General features: G+C 45.1%; 1 protein-coding gene across 3 annotated transcripts in view; it reads right to left on the reverse strand.

The window, feature by feature from the left end:
• Positions 1-3676: 3676 nt before the first annotated feature.
• The window catches only part of LOC116385994 (receptor tyrosine-protein kinase erbB-4-like), a 187225-nt gene continuing 168442 nt past the window's right edge, over positions 3677-22459 (reverse strand). For 2 of the 3 annotated variants that reach the window (XM_031851896.1, XM_031851895.1), the window contains exons 21-27: positions 17997-18158; positions 16165-16240; positions 15702-15848; positions 13523-13620; positions 13200-13370; positions 11380-11665; positions 3677-10565 (exon numbers count right to left, since the gene is read on the reverse strand). In XM_031851896.1, the coding sequence (XP_031707756.1) occupies positions 9736-10565; positions 11380-11665; positions 13200-13370; positions 13523-13620; positions 15702-15848; positions 16165-16240; positions 17997-18158 (1770 nt within the window). In that variant the 3' untranslated portion in view covers positions 3677-9735. The remainder of the gene's footprint in view (positions 10566-11379; positions 11666-13199; positions 13371-13522; positions 13621-15701; positions 15849-16164; positions 16241-17996; positions 18159-22459) is intronic. The other variant, XM_031851897.1, reaches the window with a different exon arrangement.

A 22459-nucleotide genomic window follows, 5' to 3' on the forward strand; every position in this document is an offset into this window, starting at 1 on the left:
CGGTGCATTCGCTAAAAATAAAACCCTGGTTGTGAATCTGTGCACTTACACGTCTAAAACTATCCTCCCCCCCCCCCCCCCGCCCCCATCTCCTGCATTGTAAATCCTTCACTGTTGACACACGCACAAATGGATGAAGCCCCTTGAAAGACCTCCAGGTCCGCGTTCGAGGCTCGAGCAGAGCCCAGCAGAACGGGAGAAAGGAGTATTACGTGATTTACCCGGCACAAATCTCACCTCTCTCTGCTTCCTGTCTGGGAGCTTTGAAACATAATCGTGCATGTGTGACAGAGTCACAACGTGTCGGTGGGATTTGTGGGATTGTGTGTGGTGGTGGTGGTGGGGGGTTAAATGCTGCCAGTATAAGAGGGAAACCAAACGGAGATGTAAAATACTGATTTTTGCATTTGCTTAAAGGATAATAAAGTTTTAAATTAAGAAAAACAAAGAGATTTCTCTGCTGAGATAATCGTCATGCATGCTTTCATGAGTGCACGTTTGTAAATTTGAGTCTATACTGTATATGTGATAATTGTGCAGGTATGTTTAGCTTCGTGAGAGTGAAAGGGTGGAGATTGAGTTTAGAGTGATGGAAAGACTTTGCGGGCCCGGTGGAAATTACAGCTCTCCATCTCTGTCCTCGGGCTAGAGATGTGCGTTTGTGTACGTGTGTTGTTGTGTGGGTGCAAATGTGTGTGTGTGTGTGTGTTGGTCAGGGTCACTGCAGGAATAAAGAGAGAAAAGTCAGATACCTCTCACTGAAAATCCTCACTAAGCTATGAAAAAAGAACACTTGCAGCTGCATAACTGTGAGGGTGTGTGTGTGTGTGTGTGTGTGGAGGTGGACAGGTGCATGTTTACCTGTAAGTGTTGACTGCAGTGTGTGTGTGTGTGTGTGAGAGGCAAGGTGAACAAAAAGTAATGAGACGTTCTGAATGTGGAAGTCCAGGGCTGCCAATGTTACAATAAAATAAAATCCATGCATGATCAAAGCATGATGCTTTCATTTTGAAGCAGCGCTCTAGAAACCACAGCGTGTGGAATGGTGTCGTCTGATTGGTGCATTTCAACCAATGTATGGTTCTGATGGTTGATTTCACAGAAGGGGGCGAGAGGAATCCTGTTGCTTTGGAAATGAGCATGAAAAACACCTTTCCTATGTAATTTTCACTAGAAATGAGCCAACAACAGGACAGAAAAAAATGTCTGAAATCCAGCTAGAAATTGTATGTTCAAACTTAGGTTGCACATGATTATTTTCACACAAATGGAAAAAGGAAATTTCAGTTTGATTACATCATTTTATTTTTATTATTTTCAGCCGTGGACTTCCATACTGTGCCATAAAAAAAGCAATCAATTTCACCAAGCCATCAACTTGTACCTGATCCTGATTTGTTGCTAAGCAAAAATAGAAACATTCAAGACCTACACTGATTGGTCAGAGTGATCAACTGTTGAGGAAATATGGATTGTAAAGTGAGTATAAGAACACAACAAATAGATATTCTTTAGGCTACTTATTGATAAAATGAACTTAATAGTGTGCGACTGCATTCTGACATGCAACCGGGGCTTTGTGAGTAAACAGCTTGTGGCGTGACTCAGCATAAGACTACTGCCAAACACTTCCTCATGTAATCTTGCACAGAATGAAGCGTGGACATATTTCATTTTACACTGAAAGCAAGTTTAAATGTGGTGCAAATCTTTTGAAAAACATTTTATAAACTCATCCGGCAATATCTTTCGTTATCGGAGTTGTTTAGTCAAGCTATAGCATAGCATCCGCTCTCTGTCTCACCTGCTCCTCTTGTCTCCCTCTCAGAGGTGGTTTTGTGCATCGCTCTGCCCTCGACAGGCTGCCTCAGGCTGTTGTGCCCAACCATTCGGCCTGTTCTCTCACTTCCCCCTCACTCTCCTGCCTCCTCAGCCGCCTTCTCAGCCCTGATTACTATGCTGTGTGGAAAAGTTGCCTCACGGGAAGTTCTCGTCTCATTCTCCTCCTCTTCCTCCTCTCCACGGTAATCCTCAGCTACAGACTAGACTCAGTGTGTACATTGGCTGGCTGCAGGCAGGTCCCTTTGGGTCTGCGTTCCCCCCCACCCCCAGACTTTTTGTCCGAGCCTCGGGCGTGGAGATAGTTTGCCCCACAAGTTTTGACTCAGGCCAGTGCTGGGAAAAAACATTGACATAAGAAATGTGTACTCTAATTACAAATGGGCTTTCCATTCAACAGTGTAGATCTTAAGACTGCAAAGGTGAGTCATTTCCCCCCCCTGACTGATGAACTGTATCTGCATTGCTTTGATAGGATTGTTCATGCATGACTCCGTGATTTACTCGGCTTCTTATCTAAAGCCGTAAAAAAATAAAATAAAAATGTCACACTGTTTATACATTTCTATTAATAACCAGCTCAGATTTATCTCAACCTCAGTCACAGGACTCATATTGGATTTAATGATCATGGCTCTGGCCACTCTGGGGTTAAATGAAGGAGGAAGAGATTAAAAACCCAAACCACGATGAGGTGTCAATATACTGGAAATTAGGCATAATGGCTAAATTGTACGATTTCTTTTCTTTTAAATGGAAACTCTGCTTCATGTTTCAACCTTGGATCTCAGTAAACATCTACACGTAATTATGATCGGGGAGATATAACCCCATGGTAGGAGATAAGTGTGATTTATGCGTCATATCTTTAACAACATTATGGAAGCAACATAATGGACACAACTTAATAGCACATTACGGCAAAATGGGGGCATTTTCCATGTTATTAGAATGCAAATATACCGCCTGAAGTGATGTGATATGTTGGAGTAATGATGTCAAATTAGCGATTACATGATGAAGAGAAGTGCAATAAAGCAGCAGATTAAAAAACGGTTTCTAACAGACAAGACGCTGTCAGCCTCGCTGTCGCAGCTTCAATCCGGCAAAGTTCGGTCATTTAGAAACATGATTTTCATGCAATTGATAAGTGATATGATTCATAAATTCATAGCTAATTCACCCTTTGCTGGATGTTTAAATGTTGTATTTGATAAATATTGTTTGTGTTCATTTAGGTGTCGCATTCAGACTAGTCTCAGGCAATTAAAGTGAAGTAATTCTTCATTTTAAGGTATTCCCTCGTCATGAATTAATACACCCTTGAAGACATAAAATGTGGAGAATTTGGTCTTGTGGCCCAAACTGTATTTCCAGAGCTTTTAAATCCTGGAGGAGGAAAAGAACAAAATATAACTGCAGCTCTAAACTCTGCAATATAAAATAATCATCAAGCTCGTGGAAACTGTTTCAAACGCTCGCCTTGTTTCTTTGGTGCAAGGGTGCGTGGGTAAAAAACACCTTCAAGGTGACAGGCTGCAATTAAACACCGTCACCGAGCCATGTCACAGGTGTACGGGGCAGCTGTAAGTATAATTGCTACAGGCCTCCGGGACGAGGCTGAAACTCATCTTCTGGCGGCGGCGGGCTTCACAGGAAGATCAGCTATAAAGGAGACTTGTAACACAATGACAAATGGTTATACAGCAGCCGCCAAATTAACAGTGACCTCCCTCCCCCCAACCCCCCCCCACCCTTTGCTGTCTGGTGAGGACGATAATGTGCAAAGTCCTGTCGGGGAAGTGGACTTAATGTTGGAGATAATCTGTCTATTATGCGAGTTCAACGTCGGGAAGGGAGTGACTGAGTATCAATTAAATTTTCTTTTACGGAGAAAATAGGAGTCGTAATGTTTTTGACAGGATTCAAGCAGGCATGATGATATAGATGTGTAGCTATAGCTATAGGGGCTGTGACTTTGGCGGGAAATAGTTTGAATGGCGCTTCTCTGCAGCAGAAGCCCCCTCCTACATCACAAAGGTGGAGCGCGATGTGCTTACTAATTGAGCCTCGGAGGAAACCAAAAAGGAGGGAAAGAAAGGAGGATTTCTGTTCATAAACAGTGTTTACTTAAAGTACCCCAACGCCTTATTAGTATTAATAGCAGTGACTTCAGAAAGCTCATATTCTGCCATCGGACAGTTCTGTATTATTCATGATTGAAATGAAAGCCCGGGTATACGCGGCGGCGATGGAGGAGCGCTGCATAGCAAACGATGTTGCCTATGCCAGTTTACATAACCGACACTTGGGTAAACAGCGGATTAAGCGCGGCGCGGGGCAGGAGGAAAAACGAGAGCAAAATGTTACACCCACACATTCGCCTCTTCGAAAAGGAGGACCGTCGGAGGAGGAGGAGGCTAGGAGGACACTGCGGAGCGTTTGATGCAGCATGGTCTTCATCTGCAAGTCCTTTTGAGCATGAAAGCGTGAGTCTCGCCTCCGGTGCAACTTCTGCAATGTTGATCTTAGGAAGTCGGGTCAAAACAAGCACGCTGGAACTTGAGAGCTTCTCGCCTTAATTAAAGACAGCATCTGTTCAAATTGTATTATTAAAGCGCTTCGAGCGAGCATTAGAGCAATCGACGGGGCCTTTCGTTTTCCGCTCTATTTACTAGCAGCGGGGTGGCATGTTGAGTAAGGGAGTGTAGGTTTAGGGCTCCGAAGATCCCCTGCTGAGGTGTCTTTGAGCAAGACACAGAACCGGGGTTTCAGTCCCTGATGGAGCTGAATTACCCAGATTCACTACTTCGAAGCCTAACAGGAAAAAAACAAACAAAGGTATTTTTCTAAACATCAGGTATAATCCTTCTCCAAAACTTACTTTGAGAATAATTTTCTCTGCAAGATTTGTGTTTACTCAAGTGTGCTAAAGAACATCCACAACTTTCTCTTTTTGCAAACTTTCTGCTCAACTAGCAAACCCAAGCGTTAGATGTTGTTTTGGTTTTTTTTTAGCTGCAAGACACACAAGCAAAGCACCACGAAAAAAACCAACAGATACTGAATCAATCTTTATTTATATTAAATTAAAAATATACTTTTGACAGATTCATGTAACAAACATGAGGAACGGTATTTCTATGATATAAAGCTTTGGGTATGGTTTCAAATAACTCGGAGAGATAGTCAGCGGTGACATTCTTGGATACAGGGGGATAAGCTAACGTCGGCGAGGAGGCGGTACTGCCTTCTCTCTACTATGTCTCCTCTGAAAGCATGCAAAACCCATCAGAAAGGAACTGACAACAGGGCGTACTGTGAAGGCTGCGTCCAGCAGAGAGGAGGAGGAGGTCGGACGTGGCTCAGTGACGTTTCCAGTAGAAAGTACGCAGTTTTATGAGAGTTAGAAAGAGGGGGAGACAAAGAGGAGAATAAGCTGTTTGTTGGCTTGTTCTCATTACTGGAGACAAAATGAAATGGTAGGCATTGGGGAAGCGAAAACAAAGAGATCCCCACCAACCCACCCACCATCACCACTTTTACAGTGAAACAATACGTGAGGACAGCCACAAAGCTCTGAATGTTTCACATGAGAGAGGGGTCAACAAGCACTTTTAAAATCAAAGTCCCATTAGTCAAAAATTACACTTACATAAAGCAAATATGTACGGCTCTTTTTGTACAACTCGTCATAAGCGGGAGAAAAATGGAGAGAAGACCATATAAATTCAAAAGCATCGACCTCCTTATTTACAAATTCACCACGTCGGCCATTTCAGTGCTTTTATAAAAATACTATTCACATTTGTTGTTGAAGTATGTTAGAGAAGTTTTGGAGGAAAACCCCCCAAAGATTCTGTACATTTCATCTGATCTGATCATTTAACAACGATGATTTGTGCAATTAACGGCTAAACATGTGCGGCGAGCATGGCAAACATGTTAAATAATGTGCAGGGAACAACAACAAAATAGTGGGAAAAGAAATCACAGATTGAAGTTTTTTTTTTTTTTTTTCCTTGAAGAAAAACATCCTTGATAATATGGAAAACAACTCAACAATAAAAGACTATATAGGGTACTATACAGAAAAATATCCCATGAAAGATGTGAGAAATAAGGTTTGTGCTACTGAATTCAGTAAAAAAAGGAATCTCCCACGATGAAAATTGAATATAATACTGTCATCAATGTAGGGATACAAAGGTGGAGGGCAGTAAAACACTCACTTTGGGTACCATGCAAGGTGATATTGTACTATACATTAGACTCTAACGCAGCCTCTATTGTAAGGAGCTGCTGATGATGAAACATCGAAGGATTCACTTCAGTACGACATGGCTACATGCCTCTGCACCTTGGCTCGGAGGAAACAGTAAAAAGTAGAAATAAAAGACGTGATCAGTCTCTTAACAGTGTGTTCTTGAACTGCCACGAGAGTGTTTAGGCCCGAGACACATCGCAGCAAGTAACAAGGATCCAATGCTGAGGCCAGATGTGTTTGAAATGAGATATTAGCCAGCAGAGAGGAAAATTGATTGCTTCCAAGAAAAAGAAAACGGATTGTGGTTAGTAAAAATAAAAAAGGGCAATTGGATGAAAAAACAAGACTTGCAATGAACACTCGAGACGATTCAATTAAAAGCGGAGGGTTGCGAAGTGTCTCCGGTTCTCTGAAGTGCTCTCGAGAACATGCAAGGCCAGTCGTCTTGCCAGCGTTTCAGTCTAATCTAGTCTTGATTCATACACATATTTTGAGTTTTGCGGGTAAATTTAGGCCAACGAGAGGAACTGATCTTCTTATCGCCGCCGTCGTGCCTTTCTCTTTTCTTCTATCTGAAACACAGATGTGCCAGACGCTTCCATCGCTCAGTATAAACAGGCTCAAACGCGCTATAAATGTTTCATATTGATATTAAATGCTTTCTCTAGTTCATTGAATCAGAGCTCCAAAATAATCCATCAAATAATCATGATATCATCAAAGCAGCATTATGAATAGTGTTTAAAGCAAAAAGGAGGACATTCTTGAAGCTGGTCAGTAGCACCGAAAAGGTGTTTTCTTCGTGAACTCCCTCTGACTTTTGCTCAAGATTTTGCCCCTCTGAAGTGGTAAATTACCAGATAAACAACAAGTTGAACATTGCAGTAAAGAAGGGTGGATATCATCTCTTTGATCAAAGTGCTCCATGGGGAGGACAAACATATACAGCTTACTCCGACGCACACTTTCACACACACAGAAGCAGACATTGAAATACACTAAATAAATATCCTAGATAAGAAAGCCGCTTGGGGAGGGCTCTGCGACGGCAGAATGACTAAATAATTACATTAATAAAAGATTATGGATGGGAAGAAAAAAAACTTTTAAAGGCTAAAAGGTTCAGAAACTAAAAGATTCTGTTCATATTGATTGAACTAAGATGTGATTCTTGGAAGAGGACCTCTGAGGCAAACCCATCATTACAACATTTTATTCTTCATCCTTGAAGTTTGGCAAAGCGCGGTGGTGTTTCCCCACCCACAGGTCTCCTGTATGGCTCGGGCGGAAGAAATAATGGCTGTAACAGCAGCGCTTTTAGCAGCATTGACTGGCAGTTTTGCCTGCAGAGGCATCAGTAGTGAGGGTTAAAGCGATTCTCTTGAGACTGACGGGGCAATCCGCACTCTATTGGTGATCTCAAGAGTAAAACTCAGTTGGGAAAGAGACGCTAAGCCTCGATGGATCAGGAGCATAGACGAACAGTGGCCAGACTACTAAATCAGTGTCGGGGAAAAGTTACAGCTGCACTAGAAAATAAGAAACAAAGAATAATTTACGAGCACTGATTTGTTGTCCCAGTAATCACTGGATTATGTTCACGTACAAAGAGCAGGACTTTGCCTCGAAACGCATTTGCTGTGGCAAATTAGTTGTAAACATCATTTCAAAGAGACGAGGTTGGCGGGTTGGTAGTTCATGAGTTCCGACTTCTGGGCAATAAGGTCCTTCAAAATATGTAACAATTTGGTGCCAACTGAAGCAGCCAAAGTGCAACCGACAGCCCCATTACTACAAACACAGATGTGGTCTTGATCTTTGTCGGCGATCCTTTGTCAAAATGAAATGACGTAATGGTTTAAAATTGTGCAGGTCGCTTCGCCACCTTAGACTAAACCAAATAAATCGTTACTGCAGTGTGGTCAGGCTTGCAAAACAGGCTCCTGAGTTACAAGGTGCCACTAATGAATGGAGAAATGATGGAATAAATGACATGGGAATGCATCCATTTCCCATGTTTGCCAGAATCATGTCCACATCAGCTGGAGACGATTAGGGTCCAGCAAAAGTGCTCAGGATTTATAATTTCATAAGAACTAGTTCCAAGCTAACAAAACAGTTATGTTTCTTATAATTGAACTGTGACAAAGACAATTCAAGACCTTAAAAGTGTTTTCTACTCGACAGTAGTCATATGGTGGAAAAATTCGAGGTCGGATCAGTGTTAGCAGCCGTACCGAGGCTACCGACCATCTCTTCACCGACTGCTGCCGCATCTCTTATTCCACAGACATCCCTGGCTCGCTAAAATGTGAACGCACACCAGCTCGTTCCATTCGCACTGATATAAACACAGACGCACACAGTAGTAGTCTGCTTTTACTGTGCTCTGCTGCTGCTGTCTTGTTCATTCCTTGAGGTCTTCATTAGGCGGCTTGTATGAACTCTCCCTCCCCTCTCTGTAGAATCTTTTTTGCTCTGTTGCCTCACACTGTCTATATAATCACCAATTTTAGTTCAGCTGCTTCATGGATGGTCTTATCTTACTTTTCAGCAGATACAGGAATCTATAGTCTTGTGGCAAGACACTTTTTACGCATCTAAGTTAGCTTAATGGTCTGAATGGGAAAACCAGTGCATACAAATCCATTTTCTCAGCACTGCAACCAGTGTTTTTAAAAATGTTTACAGTGTTTTATTCCCTTATCCCCTTTGGCTCGGTAAAAAGGCTGCTTTTGATCAGCTCTTCCAAGCAGACAGCAGTCCGCCAAAAAACAGCAGTTGCCTTGTGTGTTTTCAGGCAAGTCCATGGTCGAACTACAAATGTAGCACACTGTAGTTTTGGCCATCACAGTATCACAGTTACAGTAGAAAGATGAGATGAGATTCACATATTTGATGGAAAATGCGAGAACGTAGGGTATAATCCCATAGGCAAAAAGATTGAATATGATTGATCGGCTTCCAGTGCTCCGTCTGTTGTTACTGGAAGTCTTGACTAAACCATTTTAATCCTTTTATCCTCCATAGTACATATTTGCTGTTTTACTTCACTCCACAAAGTCATTCACAAAACAACATATCTTGACATGTAATAGACTGTATTCGCTCTGTCTGTTTGCTTATTTCAGAAACCCTTAGAAGCGTATTGTTCATCCTCAGACTTTTATACTGGAAAAATAACAGAACATCTTGTTCCTCCCATGAATCTGACAACCGCAGTGGTTGGCAGTGAGTTCAGGTCCCCTTAAGCCAAATGCATCTTGTTTAAAGCCATTGTGGTCTACCACGCTGGGTCAACACGGTGCGTCCACTGCTGTGTGACAGTCATGTGTCCGCTGCTTGCCAAAAAAAACACCATAAACTTCACGTTCTCACTGACATGGAGCGCAGTCTCTATCTACAGGACAGAAATGGACTGGATTGGATATAGTGAAGGTGTGTGAGTCTGCTTGGCTTGGTTCACCTCCGTGTCGCTACGGTCTAGAGCAGATGGCACGTTGTTTGGAAAGAGTTGGGGGCTCTGGTTGTGGCTGCTCCCCTCTGTGTGGAACAGTGGAACTGGAGAGGATGTCTGGGTAGCGGGAGGCGGGGTGTCAGTTTGAGGAACGTTTGTCAAGTGGAACGATTTAGACCACAGTGTTCCGCTGCCGGTAGGGCGGAGGCGGCAAGACGGTACCAGATTTCAGGGAAAACTCAGACATGTATTCGGGATTTTCAGCTACCACCGGCCGTATGTGTCCGTTCTGTTTATAGAAGAGCGTGGCATTGGTGGAACCGCCCTGGGCACCCTCAGGGGCCGTCTGGTTTGACGATACTGGAGGCAAGCTGTGCTGCCAGTACTCTGGATTGTCAAAGGTCACCTTCAGCTTTTTCCCGCTGACTTTACCCGACGTCAGTCCGTGCTTCAGCAGGCTGGCCGGGTGCATGGTGGCGTGGATCTGGTAGGCTGGCAGGCTGCCGTGCCCGATGGTGGCCGAGGTGGAGAGGGCACCTGACTGGCACACCTGGGCTTGGGCAGTAGTTCCTGTTTGGCTCTGGCTGGCTGAGCCACCACCTGGATTGCCAGGTTGTCCTGCAGGTTTGATGGTGTGGTGGGCGTGGAGGATGTGGGTCGGCGGGCCATGGTGGCAAGGCATGCCAGATGGAGAGGGCTGGCCAGTGGGGAGGGGGTAGTGGGGCAGGCTGGTCTGGATGGTAAGCGGGAGGTGGGAGCCTAAAGAAGAGATGGACGGAGGGGGCTGGGTGGGTAGTGGCAGACCATTTCTCCTTAAGACTTCCAGGCCTAGATCGCCGGGGCTGTGGAAGGTGTTGAGGTACAGCGGCTCGTTGATGTACTCATCCTCTCCTTTGGGCTGGCTGTTGGGTGTGCTGTGGTAGCCCGGGTTATCCAAGGCGTGGACCTCGCCGTTCTTACGTCGGGAGACAAACGGGTTCTCCTCAATGGGATTCAGATATTCTGTAGCACGGGTCAGAAAAGGGAGAGATGGTGGGAAAGCGGAGAACAAGAGAAAAGGAGTTTATGAGAGAATAAGACAGAGAAACAAAAAATCCACAGAAATCCAATCAAGAGAAGCGCAAACAAAAGAAATGGAAATTGAAAGAGAGTAGGAGAAAGTGATCACTCGCTAATGAGGCGAGAAGATGGAGATGATAATGGCGATAATGGCAGCCACTCAGGACCAGGCGGGCAACACGCCAGCAGTTCTTTGGCACTGGAAACTCCATCTGCCTGGGGTGAAAATGCCAGCAAATGACCCCTCTTTGCCGCTTCCAAACGCTATAATAGTGGGGTGTGAAACCTATTGATTTTGCCCACTCTTCCGCTCCTTGACATTGCATCAGATGCATTTTGCTGCAGGCTTTGTTATAATTTTGAGCTGCTCAAAAATCAAAGACAGTAGTGCAAGAGCAGGACTGATGGACTGAATTATGATCAAAGGCAAAACATGACTCTGGAGTAGCTGACATACACCGGTGATAGAAACTGGGTAGGAATTTTAATCAATGAAATGAAATGACCAGGCTAAATGATCACATATACTCTGTAAAGGAGCAAAGAGGTGCAATTCGAAGTACACGCTAGAGTATGCGCTTGTTTAAATTGTCTTTATTTGTATTTTTCTATTGCACTTATGTTTTATAGCTTGGTGAGAAATGAATATCATGAGGTGAGGTTATTTCGAATTGTTGTATTATCTACACTGATTGAATACAACTCCTACAATGCGTCATTACAACAATTAACCTGATTTGTGTTTCACCTAGAGTACCTGAGGAGCTCTTGTCCTTCATGGGTGTCATGTATCCGTCCTCGTCAGTGTCCCCTCTGGGCGCCCTCTCCCCCAGGAAGATGGTGGGGTCGGCGCTGTACCTCTGGCCCCCGCTGTCCTCTCCTCCAGCCTGGCTCAGGCTCTTCTTATGCAGGCTCCCGTTACAGCGCTGGTCCTCCAGGGCCGGACCCGGTCCGCCCGTGGCTTGCGGGTTCACGCAGGCTTGGGCACCTGTCGAAGAGGCCTCTGCAGAGTTCGGACCACCGTCTCGATAGCCAAACTGGTTCTGAGGCAAAGAGTGGGTTGAGACAGGAAAAGTGGTTTCTGACGTTACTGAGCAAACTGTAGTTTTTTTATTCTAAGCGACTCTAGGAAACTTTAAAGCATGTTTTGTATGATACCGTGCAACTATTCTGTAATAAAAGAGCTGGAAGATTGTTTAACAAACTAAACTAAAGATGTCAACAGTTCAATTGAAACACAACACATTTTCAAGAGGCGAATGCCGAAAATCCTAAAGTTTAAGCCAGCTGTATGCCACCTGCGGCGAAGGAAGGGAGACTTTTAACCCGTGCATCTGCCTATTGAGGGTAAAATTCTCCAACAAAGTTCTGACAGCGGAGTCATCCGCCTTAAGGGACTGTGGAGGGCAGCCAGGCAGAGCTGTGATCCAAACACCTGAACCTCAAAAAAGAACAAAAAAAACCCCACAAGAAAATACAAAACATGACATGTGAAGCAAAGGGCTTCTTGAGGTGCTGTGTTGGCTTGCCGTGGGCTATTTAACCCAGGCCTACTCCTCGGCACTCTTGCCAACTGCCAGCGCTTCAGCAGCAATTACAGGAAAACGCAACAGAAAAAAACAAGGAAACGTCCTGAGGTTTTTATCTGTCCACCTACTCCCACCTTCTTCCCTCCATTGCCATCAACTCACCCTTCCTCCAAAACTTCTCTGCTCATCCTTTTTCTTCAAAGCCAGTCATTATCCGCTCCTCTTTTCAAACACGAGCTTGAGAGCAAATCAGCCCAGATTAGATAACCGTCTGTATCAGACTGCGTCTGAATAACTAACTTCCCGTGGCAAAGTCAGCCAGCCGATGGATTTCAACAATGACTTGTTTCCCCTGTGTGGGCATGTAGACTGCCCAATCAAAGGAGCTTTGGAGTGCTGACCTTGAACACGCAGGACCCTGAATGGATTGCTGTGTGTGTGTGTGTGTGTGTGTGTGTTTTGGGGCTACGTGTGTGTCCATTAGGGAACAAAGAGCCGCTGGCAAACGGGTAGGTCACGGGGGTAAAGGTGCATAAGATGCAGAGCCGTGGGCAAAGCGGCTCGTGGTGCACAGCAAACAGTAAACAGCCGAGCCTGCGCCTTATTGTCTATTAGTAAACGGCTCTGGCATTTTAAGAGAGCGTCTGTTATTTGCTTTTGGAGCTCTGAGTAATGAAACATGGGGCCTGGGGGAGCAAGCGCATAAAGAGCCCAGGTTTAAGCCACACACGCTGGGATGTGAATGATGGAGGGCAGCCATTAGCAAGAGGAAAATCATCAGTGTATTGGAAGTTCTTAACCACCTTGAGCCCTTATAGAGGACAGAGAGCTGGGCAGTCTTAATATTATATGTTGAGGTTAAAGTTAAATCAGTAGTCTTAAAAGGGTTTTATGAAAAGATGTTTTGTAATAATAAAGTATTTATGAATAAAAGTGTTCTGCTCAAACACCTTGCGATCTGGAAAGCAGTTTGACACATTTATGAAGACTACAGCAAAATACGTGATTCAAAAATGATTAAATATGTTTTTGAGCGCGGAAGCCTTACTCGGTTGGAGTCGACGCGAGGCCTGGTGGTGTATGACGGAGGGGCCACGTTGAAACCCCGAGGCACCAGATACTCGTCAGCATCCATCAAGTCATTCAGATCCTCCTCGGCCAGGAGGCTCTGGAAGAACTTGCTGTCGTTGGGGCTGGGAAGCTTCATGCGGTCGTCTCCCTAAAAGTGACATGTGATACATTTCTCTTAGCGCATGCTTTGCTGAGGTTAAACTCCATAAATATCTTGGAAGATGGAATTATTTTCCTTCAGATATTTTAAAAGCCTTATTATCGAGTGCTCCGACAGTGAGGCTGTTGAGGCAAACACACCTGGATGACTAGGTATCGCTGGGGGTCCCGGGCCATTCTGCAGAACTCAGCAGCCAGCTCCTTGAACTTCGGCCTGCTGTCTGCGTCAATCATCCAGCCTGGGGAAGAGACAGAGAAAGATGGAGCAGAGGAAGGCTTTAAGGGTGACATATCCTCACTACATTTATGCAGCTGTTTTCAGAGTCTGTGGCCTGATGTATGTTTCCTCCAGTCGATCTGAAGCCGGCTCTCACTGAACACCCCCCCCGACCTTCTCTGGTGTCATTTCGCCCCCCGCCACCGTCTTCGCTTGGTGCCTCTAATTTTTGCTCTAGCGCCACACGCAGGCACATTAACTAAATGAGCTGCAATTACTCCAGCAATCAAAACTCTATCCCATCTTTATTGGGGTGACGCTGAGATGGCGGGGGCACGTAGCGTGACAGCGCACCAAATCACAAACAACGGCTCGGAGTCAACGCGCAATTACAATTAATGCGGCCATTTGCTGAGCTTCCTCGTGGCTTCCGACGGGGCGGAGAGACCCTCCCGCTAGTCTGACTCAGTGCTTGACCTGCTTTGGACTATTTCTGATCGCCACTGATGATGCTCAGCCGACGTTACATGACTTGTGTGTGCTTGCGGTTGTGTACAAATTCCTCTCGTCCTCTCGGGGGCAAAGACAGAAATCAGTTGGCTTCGTCATTAGGCTAAATGGCTGTAGGGCTTTCACGGTTGCTTCTGTGCTCTCAAAAGCCATTGGCAGTCGTTTTCTCATTTGGAAAAAGAACAATTATATCTCATGACATTTCGGATCGGATGAACATTTTTTTGTCATGGGACTATGTTTTGATATCAAGCTCCAAGCTGGATCACATCATTCTCTTTCAACACATGTGGCATTTTCAGCACTCTGCTGTTCTCCTCATCCAGAGCAAATGAGTAGTGCACCAGTAGAGTTAGTTTAGACTCATAGGGCATGAAGCAGCCAATAATAAGAGGGATATTCATAGTGCAGATACAATATTTGTGCAACAAAAAAAGAAGTAAGAACTGCAATAACAAGGGGGGGAACAAATAAAAAATCAGTGGAGAAGTTGGAGTTTTATGAGATTTTCAGCCACCACCAGAAGACAGGGAGGGACGGCACCATAGTTGGGTTCAGGGTGGAGCGATGACCAGACTGGTGCGCGGAAAAAGGATAGCCAAGCAGCCGTTAGCTGGCAGATCTCATAGCACGGATTGGCTTGTGCGTCTGGACCGTTTCCTGGAAATATGGGAGGACGGCTCCCTCCACAGACATGTACACCACAACCAGGGTTCTGAATTCTGAATCCAGCCAAGGGGACGGAGGGCAAGATGGGAGAATTTGGGGGAGGATGAAGAGAAGGCTGGGTTTTTTGGACGAGCTGTGTGGGCTGGAGGGAGAGTCGGGGTGCGCCGGCTGGGAGGGAGGTGTGGTCGTCCAGATGGAGGATGGCACGAACAGGGGTGCAATGCATGCCGCAGACCATAAACCAGCATCTCTTCAATTTCTCTGTCTCTGAATTGTTTTTTCATCTCTCCGCTTTACATATCACTCCCTCTCTTCCAGAATTGGATCGAAAGCCCCTGAGCTCTGAAAACACCTTACCAGGTGCATATTAAAAGCACCAACGCTTTTATTAAAACTACTGCTCGTCCGTGACACCTCAAGTTGCGTTGGAACGTGGTTTTAAAATAAGGTGATGTGCGCCACATCCCTCACGTTGGAGTTGGAGTGCTGCTCCCTGACATTGTCTTTAATGTCGCCTCCTGTAGCTGAGGCAATGTGTGATAAGTAGCAAGGGACGAGCTTTTTCTATTTCACTGATGACTAACTTTTATGGTTAAATTCTGTGGACGTAAAATTTGGTGATATGTACCCTGAGAAGATTTAACTGTGTTAATATCTCCCTTTAATATCTCTGGGAGTATTTGGCCTTGTAGGGCATGTTTTAAAACAATGAGCAACACTATTGACATTGACATGGCATTTTTGCATGTTTGAAAGTATTTGGATTTGTCAGGTATTTTAATAATCTGGTTTTCATCTAGAAAGAGAGTGAGCCGAGAAAGATCAATACCACTCGTTCATCCAATAAACCACATTTTGCACACACACGTCTTGTTTGTGAGTGTATGTATGTGTGCTCGAGGACTTGTAAGTGTGTCTCCTCACATTTGACCATGACCATGTAGACATCTATGGTGCAAATGGGCGGCTGGGGCAGGCGCTCCCCTTTCTCCAGGATGTCTGGGATCTCTCGCGTGGGGATACCGTCGTACGGTTTGCCTCCGAATGTCATCAGCTCCCAGATGGTCACTCCTGGAGGATAGGGGGTGGGGGGTGGGGGAGGGGGGGGCAGCAAGACAGACAGGGAGAGATGGGGAGGTGAGACAAAGAGCCAGAGAACAAGATGAGCAGAAAGATAAGGGGGGCGAAAAAATGCAAATAAGAGGACAGAGGATTTCAGGTCAACTGACTTTTTTCCTCCCACACCTCTGAGCACAACAATCAGTGATGTCCACACACACACACACACACACACACACACACACACACACACACACACGCACACACAGACACACACACACACACACACACTCACACACTGATGAGCGATAATGCACGCAGCACCCACCATAACTCCACACGTCGCTCTGATGGGTGAACTTCCTGTAGTGGATGCATTCCAGAGCCATCCATTTAACGGGCATCTGAGGAGAGAGGGACGTGTACGTAAAGACGGGGATTTCCGCATGAACCGAGCAAACAAAGACAGAAAAGACAGAATTAGGAAGCTTCACACCTATTACACCTGAGTGGAACACTTTCCCATTAAGTTGTTTTGCTCAACAGCCGCCACGTCTTTTAAATCAAGCGTTTGTGAAGTATTGGGAAATCGACAGTGCTTTCAAGCACACTTTGCTCAATATTACCCAAGTACCGTGATTGATTAGCTTCAGTCGAGCCCAGGGATCATCAACAGCGAGCGTGCTTTTTTAAAGGTATTAAATGAGATCGTATTGGGCGATTGTCTCACATGATCTCAATGAAGTCGGTTTACAGCAGCCAGTGGGTGAAATTGAAATAAAAACGGGCCCTTTGACATTCCTGACAAGGACAACGGCACACATCGCCATATCCTAACTGCCATAAGATTTCCATATTGACTGTAGGGGTGGGGGGGGGGGGGGGGGGGTTTTCAGCCGTGGAGTCCACTGAACAAGGCAATTATCTGGCCTTTTGCATGTGAACGCACACATGCACACACACACACACACACACACACGTGCACTCATCGGTCATTTGAAACACGGCCCCCTGCCTTCACGCGGGGAGCCTGACGCACTCTTCAGGGAAATGGGCAGGAAGAAGGGGAAATGAAAAGCTTGGGGTTGGAAATGTGGCGCGGCGCCGTCACCTTCATCCCTGTTGATTTATCTCTCGCGGCGCATCTATTTTTATGGCATACGTGTGTATCTGCTGACAACAGCTCTCATTTATCAAGGCGAATACCCACACGGAGTCAATCACTCAGATGGTCGCATCAAACTCAGCTGGTCGCATTTATGGAAACACTTTATTTTTCATTTGCCCACTGGTAACAGTGTCTACCTTCGGGCCTCCAGCTGATGAACAAGCCAATTAAATAAAGCGTGTTGATCAGGACAATTTGCAGAGTACAACTCAAGCGAGGAAAAAGAAGGGACTCCTGATTAATATGGTCTCGGTCCCCAAACAAAACAAACTGATTGGAACCGTGGCTGCATTATTCCCTTGGATGAAGTGCTTTTAAATTGTATATTATTGAAACTAGGTTCGCCGGGCTTTGCCTGACCAAAAAGAGTTTCACAGCTCTTAAACTGGTAGAGATGTCGTTCCATGTCACGTAAAATTCAATCTGTTCTTTTCTGGTAAGATCTCCACATCCAGATACCTGATTTGAAAAAGGAAAAGACAAAATACTGTCATCTTTTTCCTTCCTATTTGGTTTCCTGAAGAAGAAAATGATGCATCACAGCTGGCTAACATCTGGTAATGTGGAGCAAACACTCTATTGTGTTTTCTCAAATAGTGTATATTAAAATGCTATGTATATTTGCCTGGTGTGTAGGTGGGGGTGGACAATTCTTCTGTGTATAAATGCACACAGCCGTAAGGCAAAGTATAGGATGAAATGTACACATGCAAACATGCAAATGTGCCAGACAAGGTTGAGGTCATCTTTTAAAAAGAAACAACAAAAATGTATTTTTTGACACATTTCTATGCACACACACACGTTCAGAGACACACAAATGCTTTTGGCCCTGAAGACCTAACAACCTTCCCTGGACCTTTTGTTTTATTACTTTTTGTGCGCAGTATTTACTACTTATGTCAACCGTTTTGCTGTAAGCTGTCCCTGTCCTCTGGGTAAGCACTGTACACACACACACAGCAACAAGACACGTTCACGCCTCCACTTACACCAACCTTGCCCCCGTCTGCGTTGTACTCCTTCTCGTTGGCGTCCAGCAGCCGCGCCAGGCCGAAGTCGGTGATCTTGATGTGATTGGGCGACTTCACCAGCACGTTGCGGGCTGCCAGGTCCCTGTGGACCAGCCTCCTCTCCTCCAGGTACATCATCCCCTGAGAGAGAGAGAGCAAGAGAGAGAAGGTGAGATGATGAATCATCTCATGGAGCCCTTAATCATTTCTTATTCCGTGATCTGTGCGGTCCGAGATCGTCGATGAGGTAAATGTCACCCTCTTTCAGAAAAGCATTGCCATAACTGTCATCATTAATGGCACGCCTGCCAAACATTTAGATTCAATCTTTCATCGTTATCATACATCACTTTTATACGACTCTAGGAGGCAGAGACTCTTTTATAGCATCCCAGAGGTGTCAGGAAGTCAGAAATTCTAACTTTTGACAATTAAAAATACAGTAGAGATTACAACTAGAAGATGAAATAAGCTGTGTGTCTTCAAGTGTGCAACATCAATATCTACTGTACTTCTTGTAACGTGTCCAACTCCAGTGCAATCGTGTTCAGTCAAAACTGAGATTGTGTCCCTGCCATGTCGCCTCCTTGTTCCCCCCGTAATTGGGGGCCATTTTCAAGATGGCTAGGCAGAGAGAACAATGGAAGACCTTCCAATTTGTTAACGCTGATTATGAACACCAAAACGAGCAGAGCACGTATAACGGGAGAAACAAACAAAAGCCTTGGGTGGAGAGAATAGCAACTTTGCTTTGCCGCCTTAATGCACTGCTCAACGGGCTGAATGGAGCACTAACTCTCGACAGTGGCACAAAAAAAAATATTTTATTTCATACGATTTATCCTAAAACACACACGCCGCCACACGAGTCATCACAGACACAAACGCACACTCCTCCTTCACGTCTTGTGTGCTCTGAGCGGAACAAAACAGTCAGACGAGGAGGCAGGCAGACAAGGCAAGGCTGGGGCCAATTGAAGTGTGTTAGACTGGATGTTAAACAAGTGGATGCCACTTTGCAAGTGGATCAATAAAAACACCTTGATGAGGAGGGAGGCACTCATTGCGCTCAGCAGACAATGGAACAATTCAAACCAAGGCCCATGCCTCAGTTGGCGCGAAAGAATAGCTGTCCGTTTGAAATGCTGTGAAAACACTGTACGTATGTGTGTGTGTGTGTGTGTGTGTGAGCACATATCGAGGCTCGCTGAGTCGAAATGCCCGTTGACCAGCCGCCGCCTCCTCCCAGACAAATGTGAGGATAAATCGATAGCGCCGACGTCTGGCTCGCTGCCGGCTGAGCCCTCATCCATCATCCGCCGGCCTCACGGAGACAGACACACAGACAAACGCGCGCTGACAGAGACCACCCGGAGACCACCTATATGTTGAAGCAAGACATATTTCACAGAGCATACTCGGTCACGCTCGCAATACTTCTATCTGTCAGTCTGTCTGAATGTCTCTCACTCTCTCTTATATCTACCAGCTCGGGACACTTCCTACCCTCTTATCCTTACAGTCCCTGTGCCTCTGTCCTCGCCAAAGTACTGGGACAAGGCCCCGAACATCCCCCTTTTGCTGAAAGTGTATTTAAAATAGATTACTTCTGAGTGGCTCGGGCAGGCGATCGATAACAATGCTGATTACAATATGCCTGAAGACAACCGTGCCACGCAATATTTATCCCCGATGTCAACGTCGAGAGGAATTAGGAATCAATGGCCCACACAGTCCATTAATACACTTCGACTTAAAGTGACAGCACAATGAGGTGAGGCCATCGCACTGACGGGGGGAATGTACAGCAGCTCAAGGAGCCAATTAATTTTCAGCCACTCCGGGCGGTAAACACCAGCCTCCCAGAGGAGGATGTGAGGCCAGCGTCGGTTTCAGGCCGAGAGGGTCCCGCTGATTTAACACTGCTTAAGTGTTACAATCCCCGGAGTCCTTGAAAATAGAAGTGGAATTGGATAATTTGTGATTACATAACTTGTATATAGTAGATCATACAGGAACTTGCAGGGAAAGTAATTAAACCTGTTCTGTTCTTTTTGTGCACCGCACACTATTACCTGTGTATGATTGACAGGTGGCCACCTGCCCTTCCCTGATTGCTTGTAGGGTTCAGTTTGTTACAGAAACGAATGCATGTTGGTCATCTCATGAATTATGGATGAGGTTTGAGGAAAATCCAAACAAAAGTTAAGTTGCTAACTGCAAGTTGCAACAACAGCTTGAATGAATAGTGAATGTGTGAAGTACCTGCTGGAAGGCAAATTCACTTTGTGCCCTCTCTCTCGGCCATTATTGGTTTTTTTTTTTCTGTGGATTAAGCAAAGCCGTCTGCCTCGGAGGAAGAGCTACAATTGTCGCCGCGCACCACTCCAAAGGTTTCCACTGAGCCGCTGCGCTCAGAGTTCAAAGTATATGTTTACGACTGACCTTTGAAGGCAACATGAAGTGTGTGTTGATGTACAAAAAAGGAGGGAAAATGCATCCTTGCCTGAGTCTTTTAGTTTCCTGACAAGTACAAAAAAACCACTGGAAACGTACAACACCTAAACAACACGTTCATGTGAAAATGTATACGTGTAATGCACTAAGCAGAGCTGTAACTTCTGCTCAAGTGCTTTTCGAAAGTCTGCAGGTTTGCTAACAATCTGCACAAAGGCTCCTAAAGTTCACGTCGGAGCCCTTAAGTACTCGCTGAATTTGCAGCGAGACAGGCCTAAGCCCTTGTGGACTTAACAGATGTGCATCTTAAAGTCGGTGACACCGTGAGACCAACCGGTGAAATTGTGACATTCAACCTCGGGGGAAGGTCACCGGGGAAAAGAAAAACAAGGCGGCAGTGAGCACGCAGAGATTTCAATTGGTGTAGCATTGCATTCGACCAGAACTTGTACCTATAAAAGAGACAATCAAAGTTATTGAAGCGAAAACTTTACTTTCTGTATGACAGCTTGACAGGTCGTGAAAAAGGAGCTAAAATACAATGTTAAAGCTACAGTTGGTACCGTTGATAAAAACGTCTTTTGGCATATTCGCTCAAACTGTCACTACATCCTAACAGTAGTACATGAGACAGATAATCAGAAACAAAAAAATCTGATTCCTCTGCTCCTAATGGCATTTGCAAAATTCCACCTCGTCCAGAGAAAAACAACCAATCAGAGGAAGTCTCTAACGCAGCTGTCAGTCACTGCTCGTGAACTCCGATTCAAACTGTCAAACTAGCCAGCTCTGGTCAATTGTGAATCGATATTCTGTTGCTCTGTTGCCTGTTTCTCACCTCAAATGTTTTCAGAAACATATTTCAGTTCTTTTTTTCAGCTGTAAAATGATGCAAACTTTCAAATTTTACAGCTAAGCAGCTCACGAAAATATGTTTCTGGAAAACATTTGAGGTGAGAAATATTTGATCAGAGCTGCCTAGTTTGACAGTTTGATCGGACAGCAGCGTGAGAGAGTCCCCTGCTCTGATTGGTTGTTTTTCTGAATCTTTCAAATGCCGTAAGGAGCACCAAAAAGAGGCCAGAAAGTCGTTTATTTCCGTTTACTCACATCTTGAAGCTCCAAAACGGCACATATCCACCTCGGGAAAAAGTAACTGAATCCTGACTTTGGATGGTGGGGTAGCTGTTTCATTGTGGAATTACTTAATGTTAACATGAGTTCAAAACCAGATGTACAGCAGCAGCAGCTTTTAATACATTTGTACAGTTCAGCGAAGGCCTCCGTTTCCAGAAAACACCTACTTAAATCCTTTGTGAAAGGTCCCTTGAGTGCTTTTCCAATGCAGCTCTCACAGCACACAGAGAGCTAAGCCACATGCTACACCGGAGCATTAAGGTCAAGGACCCAGCAGCACTGTTGAACATCCCAAATAACACCGGGTTATGTTTGAGGCCTGAAGTGCTACCATAGTAGTTTGAAACATTCAACTTTTTTTATTAAACATTGTACTGTTAACATCGTTGTTCTGTGTTGTGTTGACTGTGACATTCAACTCGGAGTAATATGGAGGCTATAAGGTTTTGAATTGCTTGGTTCCTCCGTTTAAGAGTAAAATGACTTGTGAGAGGATGTGGTTTGCTGTGAATACTTTATATTTATCTGACCCGACGCCGGCTACCGAGCAGGATACAATTACATTTTTAAACAACACTGAAAGTATGTTTTTTTTAATCTCCGCAGTGTCCTGAGTTGTTTACAGACACTAAAAGTTCTCCAAAGCACGCAACAGATCGGGTCACAGCTGTTCTGTGACCCGATCTGAGCCGTCTCTCCTGCAGGAAAACAAAAGGGTCTAAAGATCTGAGTCTTCGGTAATGGAGGAAAACAAAACAATGAAACCAGGCGTGAAAACAGAGAGAGGAGTAGTGTGGAACGTCAGGGAGCAGTGCACCTCAGCGTGGGGGGGGGGGGGGGGGGGGGGG

Source organism: Anarrhichthys ocellatus, unplaced genomic scaffold (genome assembly GCF_004355925.1).
Source record: "Anarrhichthys ocellatus isolate YVR2014 unplaced genomic scaffold, GSC_Weel_1.0 scaffold12, whole genome shotgun sequence".
In the NCBI taxonomy this organism is placed as follows: Eukaryota; Metazoa; Chordata; class Actinopteri; order Perciformes; family Anarhichadidae; genus Anarrhichthys; species Anarrhichthys ocellatus.